Below are 11,941 nucleotides of genomic sequence, written 5' to 3'. Positions count from 1 at the left end.
GTTTGTGTGCAAATGAATAATTGTTATGCTGCTTACAAAGTTAACATAAGACTAATACAACGTTATGCTTAGGCTAGGACACTGAAGTGTGAGTAGGCTATTACATTAGTATTACAGCTAACGTGTAGTGCTACGTGTAAATGATAAATGAAAAAACTTACCATTCTGAAGTAGTCATTTGTAATCTATGGGCGACTGGTTGCTCCTCTACATCAGATTCTTCCTCTGATTCTGGCTCATACATATATGGTTCAACACCTAATGTGTCCATATCAACAATTTCAATGTTTCAGTGAGTGAGTGCTTGTGGCCATGACGCGTTTGCTCCACAGCATAGACTGTATACAGCTTCGCTCGTTGTAAACCAACCAATCAGCGCACAGCTCATCTAAATATTCATGAGCATACCATAAAAGGGAGAAAACCTCTCGTTTCATTCTAGGGCTTTTAACCAGGCTTGCATTAGGGCGCATAGAACAGCACATATGCCATTTTCAGCCCAACCAATGTTACACACCCTATTCAGAGACCTTAAGGACCAGCACCAAATACCCTATATCATCATTCTATCACCCCTTTAAACGGTTGAAGCTGCATTAAACGCTTTAGAAGAAGAAGAAGAAGAAGAAGAAGCCTTGGAATAACAGTATAGTGCATTTTCATGCACTATAATAAAATGCCTTGGAATAACAGTACAGTGCATTTTCATGCACTGTAATGACTTGACTTTATTGCACCCTTAACCACAACAAATAAAGGGAACCCCTGACTTGACACCTTAAATGTAGATTAAGGAGTCACACCTTAAAATGAAATTTAAGGTAAAATTAAGGGCCTGTTTTACAAATGAAGGGCCACTTATTATAAATTAAGTGGTTTTGGTATGTTTTCAGGGGTAATTTAAGGTAAATTTGAGTATCAAATTTCGTAGTGATGTGGCAGCCTATGGAAAATACTTGTCCTGACGGTCCACTTGCCTATTCGTCTGACAGTGCGCGTGCGTGGAGAAAGCTGTTCACCTGACGAAGATGGTCGGTGGTTGCTGGAGCAAAGTGATACCGCTGCCCTTTAAGCCTGATATAAACATGTAACGCAGACTTTGTTTTCTCTTTAACCCCACCATTAATATGAAACAACGGTGATACATCTCCATGCGTCATTGAAGAAGGTAAATGTGAGGTTATGGTATGGCGGATGCCATGTTGATTTGCTGCACAATCATAGCAAAAGGTTTGCTAACTAACGTTAGCGAGCTAACAACATATCTAGTGTCAGCTAGCTGCTAGTACGCTAAGCTAACTATGTGTCGGGAGGCTATGATTGACTTAATCGCTCAGTTATGTGTAACTTTACTAATATGTTTGTAGATTATAAGGTCCCTGCTGTCCCCATAGTATGTCAATAAATGAAAAAATGATTTATTCGACCCTATACTAACGTTATAACTTTATCCGGGACATCTAGCTGTCCACAAAAAAGTAGTCTACTCGCTATCTAGAGCATTAGTTAGCGAGTTACCTTTCCAACTAGTCAGCAGTCTATGCTACTGTTCTTGCATGACATTTAACAGAAACAGATTCCAGCGACTGTATGCTCATTTACTCATTTTCAGCGTAGTAAATCCCCTCGCGTAGTCATTCCCTTACAACTTCGTTAATACTGCTAACTTGAGAAACAAACATTAGCGCCTTATCTAGACGTATTTGAATGTTTCGTCACACGTCCGACCGCTCTGCTGCCATTCAGATTTAGCTGGCTCCTAGCTGTTGCTGTCCAGTTTAGCAAGTAATGTTAAGAATGGTCAAATGTTAGGGCTGTTTTCGTCCATAGATATTCTCTAAGTCATGGACTACGTGTTTAAGATTTTCCCATTTGGAAAGGTGTCGATGGTATTGGTCCTCCTTGTCCCCGATTAGCCGATAATGTAAGTGCACGGTTTATGGTACATGGATCCATCTATGAAAATGTCTTCATGTTTCAGACTGGAAGGCATTTGGCAGTCCTCCTATTTTAATTGAATTACTTAGGCTTGGAAGACAACCTTGGATTCCCCTGTTTAGGAAGTAGTAAGAAACAGTGTTGTTTGTGTCATGCGTCCTCAGTTTTAGGTTGAGATTGGCCAGAGGTTATGCATATTTGAGCAAGATAAACAAGTTTAGCCTGATTCCCCTCTTCCAACCAGGTGCATCGTAATGTGACATTATGTAGCCTGAATCATTTCAATTGCCATGTTATATTTTTTGTTTGTTTATTGAAGCCCCCTTAGTTGACTTGAGGATGAAAGTTGTTGATTCGGAATGGCCGACTGATGGCTGATTCACTGATAAACTAACCTAAGCAGAAATGATACCCCATGTGCTAAATGCTGTCAATCCAACTGTTGGAATAGATAATGCAATGTTAATGCTGTTGCCATCTGAGTGTGCTTGTACTGAATTAATAACGCCAAGGTGTTTTACTTTCTGTCATCTCAGTCCTGCACCTAAGGCAAAACCATGCTGAAGTGGTTTTCTGGAGAGGAGGGCGGAGGTGCCCAGGGTGTAAGTATCAAAAATGCTTTTACTGCATACTCATAACTGTCAGGCCTTGTTCTGTATACCATATCTTCAACCTGAGATATCAATCCAACATCTATAAAGCTTGTTTAGATTCTTTGCTGTCAATTCAGCTGTTACTATGAGTTTTGTTTTGTATGTTCGTAAATAATGATGTTGATAGTGACAGCATGTAGTTAGATATAACTACATGCTGTGGTGTTATGTTTATAACGCATAGCTAGGCCCTCATGGTACAGCTCCTAGTTTATCCTGTTGTGATCAGTTGCTCAGTGAGGTCTGATCCCCAGTCAATGAGGCCTAAGGCTGCATGGAGAACAGGAGAGGGAACAGATTAAGAGGGTTTTAGGGAAAGTGCTGACCTCACAGCTTTCACTGGGGCATCCTGGCTCTACACTCACCCGCAGCCACTGCTTCCTCTGAGTCACTCATTTCTTTTCTCACCTTGACTATGTTAACACAAATGCCATGTTTTGGTTTTGTGTTATCTCTTGTCCGAGATATGTACTTAGCAGTATTGTTCTTCAGCTAGGCCTACATTAACTCAATGCAGCAAGTGTACCAGCCATGCACAATCCCGTCTTCTTTGCCATTATAATCTGCCCTGTAGCTCACGTGTGTCTGTGTGTGTGTGTGTGTGTGTGTGTGTGTGTGTGTGTGTGTGTGTGTGTGTGTGTGTGTAACAGGCCCCAGGCTCTCCTCAGGGCAGCGCTGGTGGAGGAAGTCCAGCACTGTCAGAGGTGACGGAGCAGCTGGCCCAGACCCAGCAGCTGGTTGCCCAGCTCAAGGAGCTCATCCGGGAGAAGGATGCAGTGCTGGGCACCAAAGACGAGCAGCTCAAGGTAGTGTGCTCTTGTACATGAACACAGATAGTAAAATAATTCTACAACTTCAAACCCTGATGTGTCCAGTTGTTTCAGTTTTTGGACCTTGGTGATAATGATTATGATAATGATCATTGATAATGATGATCATTAATGTTTAGTTTGTTTAGTGCATGAATGAAGCAGTTAGGTGGATTGGTAGCTTTTGTAGGCTTTGTAGAGGCTAAACAAATGTCTGTAATTTGACAAGTGTCATTGAAGTGATAAAAATGATTGGTAATTAATAATAGCCTAATAATAAATTGCTGCCAGTGATACACAAAATAATCTGAACTCAAATAACAGATAAATAACAATTGAACTGGCTAACATATTAACTACTATATTTCTTGCTAAGGCATATCTTCTGTTTTTGTAAACAATAGTCATGCTGTGATTTAGTGGAAAATAATGATGATGATGATAGTGATGATATTAATATTGGTAGTTATAATATTAACACCTCAGGTGAAACTCCCTCAATAACAGCTCCGTGTGAAGTGACCAGAGTGGATTAAGTCAGGCCAACATGTTAAATAAACAGAGAGGCTCCCTCCATCTGGAACAATGGTGTTCTCTCTGTGCACTTAGACACCACACATCCCCACTGTGTGTTAACATTCTACCTGTTAAATATTAACCAGCACCAGATCATAGTTCAAACACACAATACTGAGATTTGAGTCTGTTGTAAGTAGAGGGCAGTCTATTGGGCTATGTAGTTAATGTGAAGGTGCCTTTTTGTGAACTGGTTCTGAGAACTGTGCTGTAGTGCTGTGTGCTGTTGTGTACAGAGAGACGTGCTGCTGGCCAGAACGTCTGGAAGATGTAATTCCTTGGCGGTTCCCATGCCTCACACACTGAAAGATCTGTTAATCCTCTCAGGCAGAGAAAGAGTCTGGTGAGGCCAAGTTGTCTAAAATGAGGCTGCAGCACAAGGCGAAGGTCACCTCCCTCAACTCCCAGCTGGAGGAGCTCAAGAAGCAGCGGGGCGACACCCCTGGCAAGGCCACCCCACCCCAGATGAAACGGGTAGGCATCCCACTCTTGTACTAGAGCCTGCCTGCTCTCTTAGTACCAAAAAACAAACGGTACCCTTCAAGGCTTAAATAAAACTAATGGGCCGGATTACTGTACGTGGATTAAGCCTAGCCCCAGACTAAACGTTTTCACAATGGAGAATGTAAAGTGACGTTCTCTTTTAGCTTTCGACTTGACTCCATGGAATTATGAATGGAACTAAAGCCACCCATGAAGTGTATTGTACAATTGCTATTGCAAGTGCTATGTGTGTATGAGTATGTCTGGTTGTCAAGTCAAGTCACATGATGGCTGTTGACTTCTATTAGGTCAGATTTGCTCACGGTCACAGGAAGCCTTGTGTCTGCTCCCGCAGAGTGGCAGTGGGGAGACCGGAGAGGCTGAGTCATCAGGGGCGAGTCGAGGAAAGATCCTTCTGCTGAAGAAGAAAGTGGAGGAGCTGGAGCAGCAGCTGTCTAAAAGACATGAGGAGCTGGGGGTTAAGGTACAACACGTTCACAATTCATTTGTCACCTTCATGGTGTCTCAAACGGTCTATTTAATGTCATTTTCAGACATTTCTGGGGCTGCACATTTTTGGTCCATGAAAACATAGGCTAGTCTTTTTGAATGTCATAATGAGGGATGTTGAGATTTAATAATTTTCTGGTTAATCTTAGTTATAAAGTGTTACATGTAACATTACATGTATCCTATTCTGTGCCATCTACTGTATAGTATTCACTCCCATTTGCGTTACTACTGGACTGTTGCTCAGCCAAGTTTTGACTGCTCAGGCATCCATGACTTCCCTGATATGAATATAAAAATGAGTTGGAAAAAATGTGTGGAATGAGCCAAAGTGAAGGATAACTCTTTAACTTATACCCCAAGACTGTTAGTGTCCAGGTGTACTTTCAAGCTTTGCCTATGAGCTCAGGAAATGTGATGCTTGCTTTTTCTGTGACTTGAGAAATGCAGCCATATCCATGTTCTTTGACCATTGTTCACTTGATTTTAGTTTTTTTTTCTATTTTAAGATTTCTAGATTTTTGTTGTTGGTATATCACCTTGTTTCTGTCTGTCACAGTAGTATGTGTGTGATCGTTTTCCCTATATATCTATCTATCTATCTATAGTTGTGAAACTGTGTGTGTGTGTTGTGTCAGACTCGAGAGCTGGAGGCCCAGCGTGAGCGTGGCTCTGAAATGGATGCCATGCTGGTGGAGAAAGAGCGGCGACTAGCTGAGAAAGAGGCCTACATAGTCCACCTGCAGGTGGCAGTGTCTGGGGAGCACCCTCAGGCTGCAGCAGCCCCAGTCACTCAGGACAGCAAGGCAAGAGACCTTTAAATCCCTCAAATTAGTCTGATGTGTGTCACTGTGGTGTTTTGCTAATGCATCTGTGTAGTTTATCCCATTCAGGGAAATAAATATATAAGTGCATGATTTATATGCAATAAGCAATATATAAATAAATGTGAATTATAAAACAGTATGTCATATGCATTTTTTTAGTCAGATGTTTCACTATGGTGTGGTGTTAGTGCATCTGTGCTGTGCTGTGATGCAGGAATATACTGTATATAGATGTATAAACTATGACATATAATGTGTCCTGTAGGTTCAGTCATCAGAAGACAGTGGCTCTGCTCAGGAGCTCCAGCTGCTGGTACAGAGTCTTACTAAGAAAGTGGGGGATGGAGAGGAGAGATACAGCCTCCTCCAGGAGCAGGCCGACAGCCTTAAGGCCCTGGTGGAGACCGAGAAAGCTCAGTACGAAGAGAAGGAGAACATGTACAAGCAAAATGTAAGTCGTCGTGTGTGGTTTTGTGACTCTTATGATCAAGGGCACATCATCACTTGGCTGAGTTTATCTGAACGCATGTGTGTTTGTCATTTCAGATCCAAACCTTCAAGGACATTATAATGCAGAAGGACAATAAGCTGGCAGAACTAAACCAGCAGCACGAGCAGGAACTATTTAAACTGGCAGCAAAATCAGATGCCAGTGCAGATCTTGAACAAGTAAGCAGAAGTGTATCAATGTTGCCAGAGGTCATCAAATTCACTTATCAGCCTTTTATAATGAAGACCTTGGGCCTTGATATTTGGTCCAAGTTTCAGTATGTGGTATTTCACATTATATTGTGAAATTGCTAATCAAATATGGTTGCTGTTGCAGCTTCTGAAGGCCTTGAAGCAGAAACTGCATGAAAAGGAGGAGGTGTTGCTGGGGAAGGCTCAGGTGATCGAGGTCCTCCAGGGCGAGGTGGATGGCAGAGACCAGCAGATTAATGTGAGTGTGGTTGCGCTAATGCTTTTAGCCTTTCTTTTGCAGTTTCCCTACTGTCCTCATCTAATACCCAAATCAAATCACATCTGATATCCATTCCTGGAATATTGGACTTCCAAGAATCAATGTGTGGCTTCTGGTACTAGAAAAATTGTTTCCTCTATTAAAATGGATTGACTCCTTGAAATCACCAGAATGAATTTGTGTTAGTAAGATGGAGAAACAAGATGTTTTATTTGGACAGTTGTAGTCAGTGGAATTTCATAAAATAACTTAAATTCAGCAGTGACCAAGATCACCAGTTCTTGGTAAACCAATGTTTAATGCCTATAATTTGGCAAGCCTAATGTATTCAAGTGGATGCCATAGTTCCTCCACCCACAGAATTGGAGTTTCAGAAAGCATGATGTTAAGTGTGCCATTGATCTACCTGACCTAGTCTCTGTCTGTTTTTTTTCTCCATGTCTCCGTGTCTGCCCTGTGCAGGAGCTGACCGAGCGGATGCGACGTCTGCAGGGCGAGAGGGACAACCTGCAGTCCAAGCTGGAGGCTGAGAAGCATGTGATGCGTGCTCAGCTGAGGGACCTCATGCAGAAGCATGAGTCCGAGCTGCGGCGCATCACAGAGAAACACGAACAGCAGTTGTCCGAGAAGGAGCAGGCTCTCCGCGGGCAGCTTCAGGAGCTCCAGAGGAGCCCAGTGCCACCTGCCCCTGTCACGGCCTCTGATGCACACGTGAACACAGGCTCAGCACAGAGGCTCTCGGAGCTGGAAGGTACTCACCACTTCAGCATCATTGCTGTGGATATGTCAGGATATGTATGGCTCTGTCACACAGGCTCACTTAAATCATGTGTTTGGGTTGCATGTGTCTGTGCATATTTATTGATCTCTTATATATATTCTTTATCATATATTCTTTAGTTCATAGATAATCCTGATGAGCTGTTGTATGTGTATGTGCAGTGAGCAATATATAACTTTTTGACTCGTCTTTCAAGTAATCACAGAAGAAAGTGAAATGAGGAGATCGCTGCGTTGTTGGTTTTGTCAACTTTTGTCAGCATTCTATCATGGTGTAGAGTAACGTTAGTGTGTATGTAACACTACCTGTCTTTTTCTTGCTGTGCCTTTCGATTTGTAGCCCAAGTTAAAGCTAAAGCAGAGGAGGCCAGCAAGTCAGAGGCAAAGTTCTTGAAGATGAAAGCATGGTCTAAGAATCGCATCCGACAACTGGAAGATGAACTGAAGAAGGCCCATGTAAGCAGTGGCACAGAAAATGTGATAACCTATCCGTTTGTTTGTTTGTTTGGTTGGTTTGCCCTCAGTGTAGATGTTTTTGACTTTGTCGTTGTTTTATCTTTCCTCAGTCTGGAAGCTCAGCCCCAGACATTTCAGTCCTCCGTAGCCGTGTTACCGGACTGGAAGAAGAGAGAGAGGAGATGCTTTGCAAACTGGATCAGTATGATGACCTTAGAGCCAAAAACGGTAAAATGTCATCACAGTGCTACACTCATAACTTTGCAGTGCACAGTATTATTGTTTACGCTTTATTTACTGTTTCTTGTTTAAACTTGATGTGACCTTTTGTTGTGGCCTGAGAGCCTTCATGTTGGACCTAATTCATCTGATGTGTGCAGAACTGCTGGAGGCCAAGCTGGTTGTGTACGAGGAGCAGCAGAGGAAGATGCAGGCTGACTTGGAGCAGGTCACCAAGAGGGCTGCCTCTCAGGTCAGAGATCTCCCCCCCATCTGCCACTGCATCAGCTGTGACTGTGTCTCAACCTCTCCCTCCTCTTATTCTCAGGGCAGTGAGCCCCAAAAGCCGGCCCTGTCATTGTCAGCACCACAGACGCCACATCTGCTTTGGCACATGCCCTGATTTTGGTTGTTTGTTTGTTTGTTTTGCTTTGGCGCCTGCAGGCCAGTGAGTCTGGCAGCGTGGACGAACTGCAGAGTCACGTCCTGGAGTGGCAGGACATGGTGTCCATGGTGACTGAGGCGGAGGCGGTGCGGGACCAGGCCCGCGAGGAGAAGAATGCCATGGCCCTCCGGATGAGCCACATGGAAGAAGAGAGAGAGGGTAAGGAACGTCAGTGGGGATGAGCTTACCGCCCAGCGCTGAGCCAGTAACACACCAGATCTGGTGGTGGCACTGTGTTCACTGGCGGGTAGGGTTATAGTTGAAAAGAATGAAAATAAAATGTCATGGTATGCTTGACTTAAGAGAATGCACTCACTCATTGACCTGCAGCTTGCAGCTGTTAATAGTGTTTGAAAAGGTCCTTTGTGTTCCACAAACATCCTAAAGAAATTTGAAGCAAATACTGGAGGCTTTACTCTTGCTGGCTGAAAAGCTTATCAACCCAGTTTTTCCACAAGACAGGCTCATTTTAGTCATTGTTGTAGGCTGTAAAAATAAGACTGGCCTGGTCAACATTTTAAAAGGGAATTTTTCCAAACAAAGCCCCTTCAGTGACAATTCTAAATCATCAACTCTTAAGAGTTACCAGTATATGACGAAGAGATTTCAAACTGTCTACTGACTTAAACGATAACTGTTATCCCTAGATATTGTTTGTGAGGACACTGTGTTTGTTTGTTTTTTGATGCCCAATAATGCTCTTGTGAAGCACATGGTACCACTTCTGTGATGATTAAAACATACCTCCCCTACCTGACCTACATAAGTCCAAGCCAACCAAAACAGTTTTTTTCATTTAGTGTTTTTCTCCCCTGAATATTTTTGTATTGCCTGTTCATTGAAGCATGACGCCTTTCTGTTGTGTTTATTTTGTGTCTTTATTTCTCCTGCTCCATCCACATGGCGAGCGTTTGCTCCGAGCCCCAGCCCCACTCCACCTCTTCTCCTGCTCTTTGTGATGGGCGCAGCCACAGAGAACAGTTTCCCATCAGTTTTGTGCATGCAGGTCCCCCCACCACACCTCTGTCTCAAACAGCTAGCTCCGCCTACTGTACTACTGTGGGTTTCCCAGAATGCTTTTCTCTCTGAGGGCAAACACACAGCAGTGCAGTAGAGGCTGGCAGTTTACCCTTCGTTTTGTCTTTCTGTCCTTTGTTCCTTTCTCCTCCCCCCTTTTTCTTCCCTTGTTCCTCATACCCTGGTCCTAGCTACTTCTTTGTCAGGCCCTGTCCTGAAAACTTAATTTCTTAACATGCAGTTGGGTAGTTTCTCCTCTGGTGGTGGGAATAAAGTAGCGTAATTAACACTCAGCAGCCCCTGAACATCAGTGCCAGGCTAGGATATAACTAGGTATAAGCTGTAGGTAAATGAAACTCCAATCAAAAATGCAGTTGAACCAAGGAAATGTCATTCAGTTTTGGCATGTCTGGTCTGACTAGCAGAGGTTCAGACAATTACTAGTTCAAGTAATTATCATGTTTCTGTTCAGCATTTAAAATGTTGTATCTAAGCATTTGCTGTCAAGCAATATTTTGCAACACTGAATTAATTTCTAAGCAGGTAACCCCAGTCAATTGATCAGAAATTACACATTTTCTAATATTATTGAAATGTTGCTCAACATTTATTATCTGAAACTGAACTGCGTTAATTCCATTAACGTAGGCTAATAAATAATTTAGCAATATAGCAGTGATAATTGTTTCTTTGTCTTGGCTGAGGCTTTAAACTGTCCCTCATTCATATACGTTCTGTTTCATGAAACTTACTTTTACTTTCAGTCTGTGTACTGTATATAATATACTAACACCACTTAAACCATGTCACACCTATGCAGAGCTTCTTAGAGGACCATTGGAGTTTCCTGCAAAGTCATCCTTCCAACACTGTCATCAAATGATTTAATGAGATTTGTTTTAATCGGCTGATTTTATAATTAGCGTTGTGGCATTAAAGAATTAAAATGTGGTCCTCTACCATTAGTGTAGAAGCTTTGCATGGGAATACGTGACAGAACTTCAACAGATATTTGGATTAAATATGTCACACAGTCAACAATGCCTTTTATTTTGTATTATTGAGTAGCTGAATACCTTAATTTTGTTGGTGTCTTGGTAATCCTGCTTGTATTTCCTCCTATTTCTGATTATGGCTGCTTTAGTATTCCTGTTTTTTTAACACATACCAGCCTTTCATCCCTCACCTCCCTCAATGCAAGCAATTTGAGCCTCACGCCACTTATAAAGCTTTGTCCGTTTTGTCAGTGCAGCAAAGGCTTGCTTGCATTGACCCCACCTCTGCATTAACTCCCTCCCTCACTCTTGACCTGGCTAGGCCTCTCCCTGCATCTGCATTCAGATAGACCCTCTCCCTGATATCACAAAACAGATGGGAATGTGTTTTGTGTTGCTTAATTGTGTTGTTATTACAATGCTGATTTGACCTTGTTGTGATTGCACCTCCTGCTGAAGTTCAATCATCAACACGAAAATGACTACTGCTACACAAAAGCAACTAAGTTGGCTGGGGCTGTGTCTCAGTGACTTCCTCGCTTCAACATGGAAGACTTGATCCATTAAAAGCCTGTTTCAGCACAGGTCATAAATTCTTCTTAGAAACAGTCTTCACATCCCCTCTATCTAATGTTTTATGCTCTCAGTCTTCGCCATAAACTTGTACTTGTGATGCCAAATTGTGCATGGCTTCTTCCACCCTAAAGCTTTTACTGTGCTCACACAAGCAAACTTTTTTTAGACACACGCACACTGGCAACTCTCATTGACAAACGCATACATGAGCACTTTTTTTTTGTTTGTTTGTTTCCCTCCACTGTTCACTGAAACCTGCATGGAATTGTGTAAACTGTGCTGTGATTGTTTGTTTGTTGTCTTCCTGTGAACTGTGGTACCATAGGAGAGAAAGCAGTTTGCTTTCTTTCGCTGTTGTCTTCTGTAGTTGTCTCAGCCTCTGTCCTCCTCCCTGACTCCACTCCTGTCCCCTCATCTCCTCCATCCTTTCCCTCTCCGACTCCAAACCCCATCCCGCCCTGCCCTGTCCCACGCAACCCCTCCATGGCCACCTGGTTAAATATGTTTTACTCCTACCCCTTCCTGTGGCACAAAACTGATTGAGGATGACTGGTTCTTTCCTGGCTGCTCCGATCCAGCGCTGGCCAATCGGCAGCAGGAGTTGGAGGAGGAGCTGGCCCAGGCACGAGGGCTTCGCCAGCAGAGGGTCAAGAAGCTGGGAGACCCTGCCACCCGCAGCTTACAGGTATGCAATGC

The 11,941-nt window shown here is 43.0% G+C and overlaps 1 protein-coding gene across 4 annotated transcripts in view; it reads left to right on the top strand.

The window, feature by feature from the left end:
- Positions 1-994: 994 nt before the first annotated feature.
- The window catches only part of LOC121681781 (golgin subfamily B member 1-like), a 31,088-nt gene continuing 20,141 nt past the window's right edge, over positions 995-11,941 (top strand). For 2 of the 4 annotated variants that reach the window (XM_042061705.1, XM_042061707.1), the window contains exons 1-15: positions 995-1,168; positions 2,475-2,540; positions 3,242-3,397; positions 4,304-4,450; positions 4,815-4,943; positions 5,608-5,775; positions 6,062-6,247; positions 6,343-6,465; positions 6,623-6,736; positions 7,220-7,508; positions 7,878-7,993; positions 8,104-8,221; positions 8,374-8,465; positions 8,657-8,817; positions 11,780-11,930. In XM_042061705.1, the coding sequence (XP_041917639.1) occupies positions 2,496-2,540; positions 3,242-3,397; positions 4,304-4,450; positions 4,815-4,943; positions 5,608-5,775; positions 6,062-6,247; positions 6,343-6,465; positions 6,623-6,736; positions 7,220-7,508; positions 7,878-7,993; positions 8,104-8,221; positions 8,374-8,465; positions 8,657-8,817; positions 11,780-11,930 (1,995 nt within the window). In that variant the 5' untranslated portion in view covers positions 995-1,168; positions 2,475-2,495. Of the gene's footprint in view, positions 1,169-2,474; positions 2,541-3,241; positions 3,398-4,303; positions 4,451-4,814; positions 4,944-5,607; positions 5,776-6,061; positions 6,248-6,342; positions 6,466-6,622; positions 6,737-7,219; positions 7,509-7,877; positions 7,994-8,103; positions 8,222-8,373; positions 8,466-8,656; positions 8,818-11,778; positions 11,931-11,941 lie in introns of all 4 variants that reach the window. The other 2 variants (XM_042061706.1, XM_042061704.1) reach the window with 2 other exon arrangements.

The sequence above is a fragment of the Alosa sapidissima genome, chromosome 14 (genome assembly GCF_018492685.1).
Source record: "Alosa sapidissima isolate fAloSap1 chromosome 14, fAloSap1.pri, whole genome shotgun sequence".
Lineage (NCBI taxonomy): Eukaryota > Metazoa > Chordata > Actinopteri > Clupeiformes > Clupeidae > Alosa > Alosa sapidissima.
The sequence above is the reverse complement of the archived record's forward strand: the minus strand, read 5'-3'. Positions and strand labels throughout refer to the sequence as shown.